The following is a 15739-nucleotide window of genomic DNA, read 5'->3' as shown; positions in this document are numbered from 1 at the left end:
AATCATCTGTTCCTTAGCAGGTCTAAAATTAGGTAAATACAACCTCAGATGAACAACACATGACATATTACAAGGTGTCATGATTTATTCAGTAAAAATAAAGCCAAAATGGAGAAGACGTGCGTTAAAAACTAAGCACACATTGTGATTCAATAGGTTGTAGAACCACCTTCAGCAGCAATAGCTTGAAGTAATAATTTTCTGTATGACTTTATCAGTCTCTCACATTGAGGTCTGGACTTTGGCTGGGCCATTGCAACACCTTGATTCTTTTCTTTTTCACCCATTCTGTTGTAAATTTGCTGGTGTGCTTGGGATCATTGTCCTGTTGCATGACCCATTTCGACCAAACTTTAGTTGTCAGATAAATGGCCTCAAATTTGACTCTAGCATACTTTGGTATACAGAGGAGTTCAGGGTTGATTCAATGACTGCAAGGTCCTGTGGCTGAAAGGCAAGCCCAAATTATCACCCCCCCAACACTGTTCCATTCTTCTCTGATCTCTGACATCAACAGGGCATTTTTGTCCACACAACTGCCGCTCACTGGGTATTTTCTCTTTTTTCAGACCAGTAGATCAACAGTTTCTGAAATACTTAGACCAGCCTTTCTGGCACCAACAACCATGCCATGTTCAAAGTCACTTAAACCCCCTTTCTTCCTCATTCTGATCCTTGGTTAGAACTTCAGCAAGTCTGTGTTGCACAGTCCTCCATCATAACTCTTATATTGCCACCTCATAGTGCTCTGAAGCCGAGTGCCACTTTGGATAAGGCGAGCAGACAGTCGATGTCCCGCCTCACACCTTAACAAAGGTTTACTGCTTTGGACACCTCAAATGTTGAGGGTTATGGTAATGTGTCATATGTAAACTTTAGTGCTCAAACATGCTCCTTTGAGCAAAGTTACTATATTCAACTTAGCCTTATAATGATAACCCAGCGCACAATGGTGATAGTTGGGTTACATGTTTTATTACGGGTAACTGTTTGCTGAAGGTGTGCTTGTGACTCATACATGTTTTTGCAAATTAATTTCTATTTATGAATGAAATGTGTATTTAGCTACATTACTTTAGTATTATCAACTAAAGCTTAAAAGTAGGTCCTTGGGAACCCTATCGCTGCATAGCATACACCCTTCCCCCCTATTAAGTCTAAGACACATCTCAGAACTATTTAGCCATTAGGTTTCAATTAAATAAGCAGCTGCTTTTATTTCACTGGTTCCATACAAAACGGTCCATGGCTGTGTCATAAGGGCCCTAAGTCCTGGAGACACCAACTCATACGCTACAGAGGAATTTGTAGGGTTACTCCAAACTGACTGGTGTGTGGGCAACAGACCAACCTCTTTCGCTGTTACCACAAACTATTTGGCTTTGCCTGACAGTAAATGCTGTGGTATTATGTTCTTGCACCACACATCACACAGCAATGCACAGAACATTGGTAAGAAAAGTCTGCAGTGGTGCTTCAGGGATGAGCTTCCGTTGTGTACCTAAAATCTGAGGTGGCTACAAGGATTTATTTTAATAGAGGGGAATGGCTGCTCTTAAAAAAATCTGTCTATTCCCACTTTTACTTCAGGTACGTGCATTTACGTCATCGTGCGCCAGCTACTAGGTTTTCATAGTATATGTTTCCCTACAGCATACACATAAAATGTTTTTTTTTTATTGCTCGTAGTTTTGTTGTATCTTTAAACACAAGCTCATGGGTTCATTCAGTGCATTGAACTGTAACGTTCACAAATTGGGAAATGGAAACATCCGCTTTATTTAGACATATGCTGTACCTGCCACTTGCATGAAACTACAGAGGATTGGATCCATTAGACTTTGGTGCCATAAGCCCTTTCCATTCTTACTGTATAGATTTTTACACCTGCCGAACGCCGTTTGATATTCTAATCTTGCGCCACGTCAATTCTCCGTCACATTTGGCCCTTGCGTTTTTCTATTGGTCGGATCTGCCCCTTCACTCCGCCCCTTATCGCCTGGTCGTTCTGTGACCATCTATGGTAACAGACTGAAAGGAATGAGCTCTGATGATGTCAGCTTGACCGCCTTGCGCTCGCCCATCTCCATGACTACGAGGCGCACCCTTCTTCCTGGCAGACAGGAGTTATCAGCCATATTTTATGATGGCAGGATCCACCTTATCTCGAATACAACAGCGCGGTGTAAAAAAAAATTTTTGGAGTAGGGTGTTTGACTTGCCACGCAAAATGTTAGGTTTATCGTAGATAGTCAATAACACCAATGTGACTTCCTTCTTCTTTTTTGCTGTGGCTAACAAAGACCGTACGTCCTAAAATGTTTTTATAAAGTGAAATGAGCCCGCCCCGGGCACGCCCACGTGTCAGTTTACGGAAGTTAGTTGGCGCATTGCATACTGGGAAGCGGTTGCCGGAAGTGGGATATTGAGTGAGAAGCGGCGGAGGTGAGCAGGGCGGGGCCGGTGAGAGGTATACCGGGAAGGGCAGTGAGTGTAGCCTCCAGCTAGTGAGTACGGGTGTAGAGATTGTATATAAGTGTATCGCATTTCTGGTTGTTTTTTTTTTGCTTCGCGCGGGTTTTTCTGCATGTCACGAGCCTTATTTGTGCCTTGGTATGGAAGCGTACGTGGGAGGGCAGTTATTTGGAACGAGGGCATCGTTTCCCGAGTGGGATCGTATCTAGGGGATCCAGGTGCAATACAGAACTTGTATGTCATAGCATTGAGGTGACCGGCTCTTTATTGACTGGCGCTGTGTTCTGTCTCCAACTTAATCGTAATACGACAGTGATAAGCGAATAGGCAGTTACATCCTTTATACACAGAGCAGGATTGTAACAGTAACGACTGAGTCGATCTTCCTAGTTGTGTGAAAATGCACACGATGGCTATTTTAACATTATTATTTGTAATAGCTGCTCTATCAGTGAACGTCCTAGGTTGTAAAGAATATATAGAGAATATCACAAGACTGGTATTGGTTAGCTGAGTAACCAACATGTCCTGCCCCGTTCAGTTTGAGGCTGATTGGCCCCATATAATGCATAAAGTGCTGCAATTGTTTTTTAAATCAATGATGACATTCCATGAGATCCCATTGTTAACCAGTTAAGGGCTAATGTGTAGGAAATGATTGCTGTCTGAAAGTAGGAATGCGCAGGACAGTGTTTGAACATGTTGGTTAGTCAGCAAACCAATACCAGTCTTGTAATATACTCTTGAGCAACAGGAAGGGGTGGGAGGAGCAAATCACTTTTTGTGGGTTAACTTCCTTTAACTGCTTTGACGAAATGTGTTCCAGACTTCCAGATATAGCAGTTCATATTTTTTAAACAATTCTAGCAAATGCGTCAGGCTATGTGACCAGAATGCGTGCCCTTTTTAGTTGGTGATATTCCTAATTGTCCTCCTCGTTCTACAAGGTTGTAAGCCATGGCAGAGATGCAGAGCCTGGTTGAACGCCTGGAGAAAGCTGTGGGAAAGCTGGAGATTCTTGCTGCTGGTTCAGGGGGAGCTTCGGCTTCTGCAGGTGAGGAGACTGTAGTTTTATTAGATAATATAATATAATATATATATATATATATATATATATATATATATATATATATATATATATATATATATATATATATATATATATATATGATTGGGTACTATGCATGCGGTGTGCTGTGTATTTTATAATGCGCTTTTAAGGAGGGTAGTTGACATCTTCTTTGTAGATGCAGCCAAGTATGTCCAGGCCTACGATGCACTAGTTAGTGGACCTGTCGGAGAATTCATGAAGCTCAGCAGTGAGATTGGAGGAGATGTGAAGACACAGGTGGGTGTTGGAGATGTGCATTATGGGCATTAAGAGATCTCTCCATGAAGGGTAAATCGATTTGGAGTGGCTAGTTACAGTGGGGCAGTGTTTTCTATTGATGTAGAGTTAGGACTGTTGACAGGGCAGCGGGAGAGCCATCCCTGTGGTAGTGTAATTGGGTGTGATGGAAAGGGCAGGTGGAACACAAGTTGAAAAGCGTAAGGGAGGTGCACTTGAAGACTGTCATTTGTTTGGGTTGGATTATAGTCCATGGTGTGTGTTTCCCAATATAATTGAAAGGAAATTCCAATACCAGTAATATTACATGTAGTGCATGCGTATAGGATGGATGGATTATAGTTTGGGTGATGGAATTTGAAAACGTATGACATGTTTTTTCTCTCTATTAGGCTGAGCTGATTCTGTCTGGCATAAAACTGCAACGAGACATTCTGGTGACAGCATCTCAGTGTCAGCAGCCCACAAATGTGAGTGATTGTGCTTATTGTTGTGTTAGTGCTCTGTCTTCCTGTCTCTATTTTATATCCAACAATACACATTACTTCCTTCACACCTGTCTTCATATTCGTAGGCATATGTGTCCAGTTTAAGTTCAGATGCTTTTTCCTATCTGAGCAGCTTGTAGGCGCTTTCCTCACTTTTTGTGAATGAGCCTTTGTCTGTTGACACGGAAACTGAAGTTTCTCATATTTCATTCCTTCTCTGCTCTAGGGGGATCTTGCCACTCTCCTTGCTCCCCTGTCGAAACAAATTCAGGCAGTCCAGGACTTTCGGGAGAAGAATCGGGGTAGCAAGCTGTTTAACCACCTCTCTGCAGTAAGCGAGAGCGTTCCTGCCTTGGGTTGGGTAGCGGTGGTAAGTCATATGAAGCATCTTCTATTTAAGGTACCCTCCGTCTGTGGGCTGTTTGAAACTAGTGTAAGTGTGGAGCAGATTACTGCATTCTAGTTTGGAGGAAAATGTTCCTGTATAAAATGAGAAAATAGTTGTGTACTATTGGTAAGATTGTGTGGTTATTGCTAACATGGTTCTGTATATGTTGTCGTCTTATATATTTTTTTTTTTACTTTGTCAGACTCCAAAACCGGGACCATATGTTAAGGAAATGATGGATGCAGCTATGTTTTATACTAACAGAGTACTTAAGGAATACAAGGATGTGTAAGTGTATTAAATATCACTTTGTCACTAGTTGACTCATACTGGTTTAGTGCAAGTGTTCATTCTTTCATTGTTCCAGTATGTAGTATAAATTGCTTTGTAATTATATATGAAATATGACTTCTTTTCTTTTCTCCTCTGACAGGGATAAGAAGCATGTTGAGTGGGTCCGAGTCTATCTGAACATTTGGACAGAGCTGCAGGCTTATATAAAGGAGCATCACACAACTGGCTTGAGTTGGAGCAAAACGGTAAGTGTGGCTGTCCTTTGTGTGAATAATAATAATTAAAAAAAAAAAAGATTCTATCAATCTGTGTTGTAATGACGTTGTGATATTTCTTTAAACTTAGGGATCCAAGGCTTCAGGTACCCTCTCGGCACCATCTGCTCCTCAGCCTCCAAAGGTTGGTCCTCCACCTCCTCCTCCTGGAGGACCTCCACCGCCACCACCACCCTCAGCTCCTGCACAAAATGATGATTCTATCTCCCGCTCTAAGCTGTTTGCAGAGCTCAACCAAGGAGAGAAAATAACCAAAGGTGAAAGATCGGCTTATGGTTTGGCATGCAAATGTTGAAAGGTTTGTACAGCTTTATTTTATTGATATGTTCTTTTCTTTCCTTCCCAGCCCTCAAACATGTTCCTGATGACATGAAAACTCATAAGAATCCCGCTCTGAAGGCTCAGAGTGCTCCAGTGAGGAGTGGGCCCAAACCCTTCACCAGCCCCAAACCAACTAATGTTGGCTCACCTGCTGCTAAACCGATCGCAAAGAAGGAACCCCCTGTTTTGGAGCTGGAGGGCAAGAAGTGGAGGGTGGTAAGTGGGTTAGCCTTATGGCTTATTCATGCTCTGTATGTACAGCGTGGATGATTAAGTGCAGTCTGCTTCAGTATAAAATATTGCATTCATTCATGATGACATACTTGACGTCATAAAACCAAAGTTTTATCACTTCTGTATAATAGAGGATAGATTATGCAATTTGAGTTTTTTTTTTTTTTTTATATAAAAATGTTGCGGCGTTCGAAAGTTGCAGCTCCATTGTTCTTCAAACACGCCCTTGCTTTGTTTATGGCGTGTCTCATTACTGAACCCCTTTTTCATCTCTCAACAGGAAAATCAAGAGAATGCATCTAGCCTGGAGATCAGGGACACTGAACTCAAGCAAGTGGTTTATATTTACAAGTGTGTCAACAGCACTCTGCAAATTAAGGGGAAGATCAACTCCATCATTGTTGGTATGTTGTCAGTTCCTTTGGAGACAAAATATAATTGATCAAAAAGCATTATCTGTATAGTGGTGGTTGGTTACAAATAGAAGCACTATTAAATAGATGTTCTGCTTTAGAGCGTACAGGGTGTCTTTAATAGCTTTTCCAGCAGATGGTTTTGTTGGCTTCATATATTCTGTCTTAACGTGGTCACAATGATGGATAAAGTTTTAATTTTTATTTTAGATAACTGCAAGAAGCTCGGCTTAGTATTCGAAGATGCTGTTGGGATTGTTGAGATCATCAATTCTCGGGATGTTAAAGTACAGGTTAGATATTTCCTCCTTAATGTATGGTCAGTTGAATTCATTCATAGTGTTTTTACTAACCTGCCTTCTGTTTGGCTTTCTGGTAGGTATTGGGTAAAGTGCCAACTATATCTATTAACAAGACTGATGGCTGCCATGTTTATTTGAGTAAAGAGAGTTTGGAATGTGAGCTCATCAGCGCCAAATCGTCAGAGATGAACGTCCTCGTCCCCGGCAGTGGAGGAGAGTTCGTAAGTGGTCTTTGGTCTTTCGGCTTATCGGCGGGTGTGTTTTTTTGGGATTGGTTCTGACACGTTCGTTTTTGTTTTGTAACGTGTATATAGAGCGAGTTCCCAGTGCCGGAGCAGTTCAAGACTGTCTGGAATGGCAAGAAGCTGGTGACCACAGTGACCGAAATTGCAGGGTAGATGTGGTGATGGATGTAATTTCCTCCATGGCCATCTGTATTCTCTCTGCTGCTTTTTTCTCTTGAGGATTACTCTAGCTGTAAGGTAGAAGCCTCATACTCACAGCTCTCTGCTGAATAACGTCCTGCTGTACCACACCTAATATGTGCCAGAAGCCCCATGGAGAGCTGCTTTTGCTAAACTCTGCTGTCCAATTCTCTCGTGCCAGTCTAAAAGGGGGCTTTGAATGTCTGCTACACAATACTGGGTAGTGGCTGGATGACCAATAAATGGTTTGGTGGACCAAAGTAAAAAATGGGTAAATTAGCACCTTGTTAGTGAGTTGACTTCATCCCCTGGTCTCGGAGTGCACACTGAGACCATCACTGCTCCAACCTTCTGAGTCTTGGCTACTCCTATCAGCACTTCCAGAGTTTACTGTATTTGCTTAAAAAAAACCTGACTTAAGAAATATGCAATTGTTTTCCTGTACTTTCCAGTAATTCCAAAACTGTCACTTATGTACTGATCCAGATACTAATGTAATGCCAATGTGTACTGAGCACTTCCAGTGTGATGTAAGCAGATTCTGCTCTGATGTTAAGGGACGAGGAGCAGCTTCTGCACAGACTGTGGAATATCCAACGAGTTTACAAATCAAGCATTTTATTAAAGAATCAAAGTTAAGTGAAAACGAAATGACTGTTTGTTTTACATGTAATGTATTATCCTGTGGTCATAGAAAAATGTAGCTGTACATTGTTGAAATTCACTTACTTTTCCCGGATCCCTAATATATAGTGTTGGATCCACCACACAATAGTTGGCTGGTGTATTTATGCCATGAATTACTGCTTTAAACCTAAGTGTATCTTAATTCTTTGTGTATAAAACTAATTAGAATATTAGTAAATACCGTATTTTTCGCTCTATAAGACGCACCTGCTGATAAGACGCACCTAGATTTTAGAGGAGAAAAAAAAGGAAAAAATATTTTGAGCTAAAAAATGGGCTAAAATATTTATTACAATAACTGAATAACTTAACATGAACAATAGCCAACAGCAGCATTAAGAACCATCATTACCAATCCACAGATTCCACACATACCAATCCACACATATACCAATCCACAGATTCCACACATACCAATCCACTCTCACTGTCACTCAGTCTTACTGAATGATTTCCTACCTTCTTTTCTACCTCTTTTCTTCTTACAGCAGTCTTCTTCTTACAGCAATCCTCCTCTTCGCTCCTCTTCTTCTGTCTTCTTCCGGGTCAGAGGGCACTGTGGGCGCGGTTTCAGTGCCGCCGGGGTTTGTTGTCAGATCCCGGCGGCACTGAAGCCGCGCCCACAGCAGCAGTTGCCGCGCGGATCGCAAGGGAGCAGTATCGGAGGTCTTTAACAGACCTCCGGCTCCCTTGAGTGATATTAAGCCGGTTCAAGGGAACCGGCTTAAAATCACTCAAGGGAGCCGGAGGTCTGTTAAAGACCTCCGATACCGCTCTCTTGCAAGCCTGCTCCTCCAGCGGCGGACATTACTGTCCGTCTCTGGAGGGGTGCCGGGTGCCGGCAAGTTGGCACCCCCTGATGAGCGGCACCCGGTGCGCTTTTGGTGAGTATATGCCTGCATCTTCGCTCCATAAGACGCGGCTGATTTTTCATCCTACTTTGGGAGTATATGCCTGCATCTTCGCTCCATAAGACGCGGCTGATTTTTCATCCTACTTTGGGAGGAAAAAAACTGCGTCTTATGGAGCGAAAAATACGGTATATATAAATAAAGTAGGAAGCAACTTTAACCTGCGTAGCTACATTACATTTATATAGTGCCAGCAGATCCTGTAGCGCTTTACAATCAGAGTTGGTAGAATAAATGTGAAATCGAACAAACTGGTACGTGAGGAGGAGAAGAGGGCCCTGCTCTTGTGTGCTTACAATCTAATAGGAAGTGGGAAGGTGGTCAATCCAAGATGAGCTATAGAGAGGTTGTTGGTTCATATGGCTTGGGCAGGATGCTGGCTGAGAGTGTTATGTGGAAAGGTTGTATGCGTATGTTTGAAATGTTGCACCCAAGGAAGAAAATATGACAGAACAGGGAAGGAAACATATATGTAAGTGACTTAAGTAAGTCTTCACTCCAAGCGTGCAAAAGAGCCAACCTCTACGTAAAACATATAAAAAAAAAAAAAAAAAATTATCCAAAAGGTTTGTTTAAGTAGCTTTATTTGAATTTAAAAAAGAAACTAGCAATAGGAGAGGAAGACATTTATTGCTGTTGCTTATTTACCAAGCATTACACTTCATGGGGTTTCTTCAATAAAGCAAGAGACTGACTACAGGACAAGATTTATTAGCCTGTATTACTAATGCTGCCCTTGGGGGCTACAGGCCAGATTTGGGGGTGTCACTCCAGTGATGAATGTTTGAAACACAAAATAATACAAACTACAAAGAAGTTTGTTAGAACAACACTGGCCTACATTAAGGGGATCAAACTGAGTACCTCACGTGAAAACAGTACAAACACAGATCATCTAATGAACGAAAATGTATTCTATTAATCAATCTTGTATCATCTTAATTTTACTAAAACAAAGTTTTATCTGCTAGATATGAGCAAGAACTGGTAGTAGCTGGACAGATGCCTGCATTCCTTCCACCAAACGTGTTTACATGTTTTAGACCGTATTTCTGACTAGGCTCAGCCAATCAGGGGCTGCCCCTCAGCCCTTGCGTCCTGATTGGTGGGTGGTGTCACCTGACCAGGGCTGACCAATCAGAGCGAGGGATTCCTAGGCCGGCTGCTGATTGGTCGCTGGGGTCAGCTGACTAGGCTCAGCCAATCAGGGGCTGCCCCTCAGCCCTAGCCTCCTGATTGGTGGGTGGTGTCACCTGACCAGGGCTGACCAATCAGAGCGAAGGATTCCTGGGCCGGCTGCTGATTGGTCGCTGGGGTCAGCTGACTAGGCTCAGCCAATCAGGGGCTGCCCCTCAGCCCTAGCCTCCTGATTGGTGGGTGGTGTCACCTGACCAGGGCTGACCAATCAGAGCGAGGGATTCCTAGGCCGGCTGCTGATTGGTCGCTGGGGTCAGCTGACTAGGCTCAGCCAATCAGGGGCTGCCCCTCAGCCCTAGCCTCGTGATTGGTGGGTGGTGTCACCTGACCAGGGCTGACCAATCAGAGCGAGGGATTCCTAGGCCGGCTGCTGATTGGTCGCTGGGGTCGGCTGACTAGGCTCAGCCCTAGCCTCCTGATTGGTGGGTGGTGTCACCTGACCAGGGCTGACCAATCAGAGCGAGGGATTCCTAGGCCGGCTGCTGATTGGTCGCTGGGGTCAGCTGACTAGGCTCAGCCAATCAGGGGCTGCCCCTCAGCCCTAGCCTCCTGATTGGTGGGTGGTGTCACCTGACCAGGGCTGACCAATCAGAGCGAAGGATTCCTGGGCCGGCTGCTGATTGGTCGCTGGAGTCAGCTGACAAGGCTCAGCCAATCAGGGGCTGCCCCTCAGCCCTAGCCTCCTGAATGCTTTGTATTATTATTTATGAATTATGAATTATGATTTATGAATTATGAATTAATATTAAACTGTTAAAGGAATCCTTAATAAATGCCGCTTGAATTTACGGGCATCACGAGCGACATTACTGGTGTGGGAACGAGCCGGCAGTAGCCAGAATCAAACTCACGAGCAACGGGGTGGAAGTCGAACACCTTAACCACAACTCTAAGTCAGAGATACTGTAGGGCACCCGTCTCGGTAGCATATTGGTTTAGGTGTTACGTGATTTTAGTTTAGCTTTAGGTGATTCCCTGAGGCTTATTTTTTACGTCACCACGTAGACCAAAATTTAAGCCGTACTGTCTCTGCCCCTACAAGCTACCATTCTTTAGTTTATTTAGAAGTCAGGCCAGCTGGAGGACTGTAGCCTAATGGCTAAGGTGTTGTGCTTGGTACCCTGATGCCCTGAGTTCAATTCCCCTAGGCTTCAACTGTGTCTGCTCTGCTTTTTGGTTTTTAAGTAAGCATATAGACCAGGGGTGTCCAAGTTTTTTCTGCAGTGGGCCACTTCATCAGAATTGTATACGTTCGCGGGCCACACTTATTTTTCCCTGTGACAAAAAATATGGCCTTTAATAAAATATGCAGATTAAAATAAAGTAAAATGACACAAAACCTTTACTCTTCCTCTCACTGATTTCTGGGCCTAGAAAGTTTTGCGACTGCAAATTCAGGATTGCCTAGATTTATTCTAGGGATGAACTACAATGAAAATTCTGGACCAAAACATTCAGGGTTCACTTAGCCAAAACCGAAAATGGCCCCCACCTTTAAAAATAATAATAAAAACTCACATTTTTAATAAAAGTAGGTAACACACAACTGGACAAAATTAGCAATATGACTTGGCAACCAGTAAATGCTGGCAACCCAGGCAACCAGTAAATGCTGGTACCTAGACATGATGGGACTGTGCTCGCTGTGATTGCTGTTAGCAATCACACTCCTATCATGCCAAGTCAGCCAGTACATGCTGGTACAGGGTGGCTGTAAGTGATGTGCAGACCCCATACTGCTGGCAGCATCAATACACAAGGGGGGCAGCTAGCCAGGTTTCAGCATGTACTGGCTGACTTGGCATGATAGGAGTGTGATTGCTAACAGCAATCACAGTCCCATCATGCCTAGGTTCCAGCACTTACACATCCATCCAGTAAATGCTGGAACCTAGGCATTATGGGACTGTGATTGCTGTTAGCAATCACACTCCTATCATGCCAAGTCAGCCAGTACATGCTGGTACAGGGTGGCTGTAAGTGCAGACCCCATACTTCTGGCAGCATCAATACAGAAGGAGGGCAGCTGGCCAGGTTTTTAGCATGTACTGGCTGACTTGGCATGATAGGAGTGTGATTGCTAACAGCAATCACAGTCCCATCATGCCTAGGTTCCAGCACTTACACATCCATGCTATCACACACACACACACTCATTTATTCATATAATCATTCATTCACAGATTCATTCCCTCAATCACACACACTCATTCAAACAACCTCCCCACCCCCTTACCTGCTCTGCAGCTCCTCGATGCCGCTTACAGACTTCAGCAGGGGGCGCGGCCTCCTTCTGCCTTCTCTGCTAAAGCAGAGGAAGTAGGATGTCACGTGACCTCCGCTTCCTCTGTGTGCAGTCCAGAAGACCCTCCCACAAGTAAGTAGCAGGGCTTGAAGTGCGGCTCGCGTAAGATCGGTTGCCCTGGCTGCCGATCTTACGCGGGCCGCACCTCGAGGTCTCGCGGGCCGCATTTGGCCCGCGGGCCGCATGTTGGACGCCCCTGATATAGACCAAAACATAAGCCATTTTGTCTTTGCCCTTGCAAGCCACCCTTCTTTAGTTTATTTAGTACATTTGTTTGGGAGTCAGGCTAGTTAAAGGGCTGTAAAAACTAAAAGATTGAAAACAGGGCCTTATACCTGTTCTCTGTGGTGCAATGGTAGAGATGTTGAATTTAGTTTTTGAGGTTTTGGGTTTAATTCACTCCAATTGATTTATTTGGTGTGTTTGTTTGGGAGGAAGGCACGCTACAAGATTGCAATGAGTTCAAAAACCAATGGATTGTTTGCAGGGGACAGGTTTGCTAGTGTCTGTAGTGTATATGCTACCCTTCTTTCGTTTATTAATTGTGTTTGTGAGGGAGACAAGCTAGGTGCCACTCCCATATGACTATGTAGAGTAATGGTTAAGGAGCTGAACCCCAGTGCTTAAGGTCCAGGCTTCAATTCCCTTGTGCTCCATCTGAACTTTCTCTGAGCTCTCTTCTACATTTTTTTTGTTTGGTGAGGGAGAAAAAAGCTATTGTTAGCAACCAGGTAGACCAAAACACAAGCCACCCAGTTCATGCATTTAAATTGAATGATTTACTCAAAGGGATTTGGGTCACTCTGTCAGCATTAGCCATTTTCCCCACATTTGAATATTTATATCATCATTCACAGGCCGTACAAAATCATCAACTTAAAAATTACCCCTGCATTGTATAGTTATCCCACCATACATCCCCACATTGTGTATTGATTTATGTGATGACCCTCAGCCACCCCTACATGTAAATGAATGCCCCATTGCCCCCCACACCCTTGTGTATTGTCCTCATCCATTTTCTTTGAGAGATCCAGGTGCTGTGGTTGCAGTGGGATGTGTCCAGGCCAGGGCTTATCTTTGTACAGTATTTCCCCTGTCTCTGTTTTTGCATTGCCATTGGCCCTATTCTTTTGTGTTTTAGTTGTTTTTTTCCTGCTTCCACCTTTGCTGTTACTGAAGGCACAAGGCGTCACAGACCCTATCATCTCCAATAATACTAATGTATTTTCCTTCACTTATCATGAGTAGTTCTTCTTCCTGTCCTGTTCAATCCCTTTTCTGTTGTGTTGTGTCTTTGAAGCTAACGTTCCCTCGCTTTTAGTCTCTACCGCTTCTGCTGGGAGACTGTTCCATTTCTCTACCACTCTAGGAGTAAAACTCCTTTACATTCCATCTAAACCTCTAACTCACTAGTTTCAGATTATGACCTTGTTTAACCATATCTCCTCTTTTGAAACAAACATCCCTCCTGTGATTTGTTAAATGCCTTTAAGGATTTCCAGTATTTTCTCCAAGCTTATACATATCGAGATTCCCTAGTCTTTCCTGATCCTGAGCCTGCGTTATTCTTATCTACAATGGTAAGTTGAACATTTCCTTTCGCTGTAACTCATCTAGTACTCATAGTTTCCTCAGAGAATTGTGTTGCTTCTTTACATGTAGAGATACATATATCAGCATTTCTTCCTTTTTTTTTTCCTTCTTTACTTTTCTTTTCGCCATTGTCTTTATCCCTTTTCCGAAGGCTGGTATCTCTTACTCTTCTAGCCTATCCTCTCTCATTGTGTTCCTCTTTTTTACCCAAGTGGTGTTTTTCTGTTCCAAGCTGATGGCCATAAAACACCCCTACGTCAGAGGGCTCAGCTAACAGCACAGACCTGTGGGATAAAACAAGCAGTGTGTCCTGCATCAATTTGTCTATTTTGTCACATTAACGGCTCGGTGGAGTTTGCTATCCCAGTTTGGAGTTAACGGAAGTATGGAAAATGCTACACCCAATCACAAATGAAGTTTTGCCGAGCCAATAGAGACACAACTCCCACCTAGGAAGTGACTTGACGTGGCACATTAAGGCACTTCACATTTTTTATCTTTTATGGAAATAAAATGAATTATTTAAGTGTGTGTATATTATTATTATTATTTTTTTGAATATTCCTTTGGTATGTAGCTTTCTGCTTTCCCCCCTCCAGTGTGAGGATTTGTGGACAGTTGTACAAAAGCAAACATAGGGGTTTAATTTGAGTGAATTTTCAGCTCTGGCCAAGATAGTCCTGGCTATTTGTGGATTGTTGCTATAACAGACCACCTCAATATCAGAAGCAAGTCTACGGCAGAGACCTGATTTAAACTCCTTGACTTTGCTATACATTCTAATTGCCAAATTATTAATCCGTTTCTGCAGCGTAAAGAGCTTGGCTGGCCCTGTATAATGCATAGCTAAGTCAATGAGATGTCGCTGAAAAATCCCTGACCATTTAATTATGCACTATACAGGAACAGCACAGCCATTCTAGCAAGAGGAACCTGTAAGTCTGGGCAATATGAGCTCTCCCGTCAACCCTCCTTCCAGGGAATACTCTCCAAATAAGGAAGTGACTGCTGGAGACTTTCTTCTGCCTGCTGAGCCAAGACAGGCTTATCTTAGTCAAGCAGCAGCTGCCCCTCAGCCCTAGCATCCTGATTGGTAGGTGGTGTCACCTGACCAGGGCTGACCAATCAGAGCGAGGTGAACCTGGGCCGGCTGCTGATTGGTTGCTGGAGTCAGCTGACTAGGCTCAGCCAATCAGGGGCTGCCCCTCAGCCCTAGCCTCCTGATTGGTAGGTGGTGTCACCTGACTAGGGCTGACCAATCAGAGCGAGGTGAACCTGGGCCGGCTGCTGATTGGTCGCTGGAGTCAGCTGACAAGGCTCAGCCAATCAGGGGATGCCCCTCAGCCCTAGCCTCCTGATTGGTGGGTGGTGTCACCTGACCAGGGCTGACCAATCAGAGCGAGGGATTCCTAGGCCGGCTGCTGATTGGTCGCTGGGGTCAGCTGACTAGGCTCAGCCAATCAGGGGCTGCCCCTCAGCCCTAGCCTCCTGATTGGTGGGTGGTGTCACCTGACCAGGGCTGACCAATCAGAGCGAAGGATTCCTGGGCCGGCTGCTGATTGGTCGCTGGGGTCAGCTGACTAGGCTCAGCCAATCAGGGGCTGCCCCTCAGCCCTAGCCTCCTGATTGGTGGGTGGTGTCACCTGACCAGGGCTGAGCAATCAGAGCGAGGGATTCCTAGGCCGGCTGCTGATTGGTCGCTGGAGTCAGCTGACTAGGCTCAGCCAATCAGGGGCTGCCCCTCAGCCCTAGCCTCCTGATTGGTGGGTGGTGTCACCTGACCAGGGCTGACCAATCAGAGCGAGGGATTCCTAGGCCGGCTGCTGATTGGTCGCTGGGGTCGGCTGACTAGGCTCAGCCAATCAGGGGCTGCCCCTCAGCCCTAGCCTCCTGATTGGTGGGTGGTGTCACCTGACCAGGGCTGACCAATCAGAGCGAGGGATTCCTAGGCCGGCTGCTGATTGGTCGCTGGGGTCAGCTGACTAGGCTCAGCCAATCAGGGGCTGCCCCTCAGCCCTAGCCTCCTGATTGGTGGGTGGTGTCACCTGACCAGGGCTGACCAATCAGAGCGAAGGATTCC

At 44.5% G+C, this 15739-nt stretch overlaps 1 protein-coding gene across 3 annotated transcripts; it reads left to right on the top strand.

The window, feature by feature from the left end:
- The first annotated feature begins 2341 nt into the window (after window positions 1-2341).
- On the top strand, window positions 2342-7614 carry CAP1 (cyclase associated actin cytoskeleton regulatory protein 1). Of its 3 annotated transcripts, none has more exons than XM_053454628.1 (13): window positions 2342-2445; window positions 3423-3529; window positions 3723-3823; window positions 4216-4293; window positions 4538-4681; window positions 4902-4987; window positions 5133-5238; window positions 5339-5525; window positions 5615-5805; window positions 6104-6227; window positions 6447-6529; window positions 6616-6759; window positions 6853-7614. In XM_053454628.1, the coding sequence occupies exons 2-13, from the start codon at window positions 3433-3435 to the stop codon at window positions 6934-6936; spliced, it is 1425 nt and encodes a 474-aa protein (XP_053310603.1). In that variant the 5' UTR covers window positions 2342-2445; window positions 3423-3432; the 3' UTR covers window positions 6937-7614. The 3 variants fall into 3 exon arrangements, with proteins under 3 accessions (XP_053310603.1, XP_053310602.1, XP_053310604.1); XM_053454627.1 differs by having other exon boundaries at window positions 2431-2507; XM_053454629.1 differs by having other exon boundaries at window positions 2445-2470.
- The last annotated feature ends 8125 nt before the right edge of the window (window positions 7615-15739 follow it).

The sequence above is a fragment of the Spea bombifrons genome, chromosome 2, assembly GCF_027358695.1.
Source record: "Spea bombifrons isolate aSpeBom1 chromosome 2, aSpeBom1.2.pri, whole genome shotgun sequence".
Lineage (NCBI taxonomy): Eukaryota > Metazoa > Chordata > Amphibia > Anura > Pelobatidae > Spea > Spea bombifrons.
Note: the sequence above shows the minus strand (reverse complement) of the source record. Positions and strands in the feature narration are given on the sequence as shown.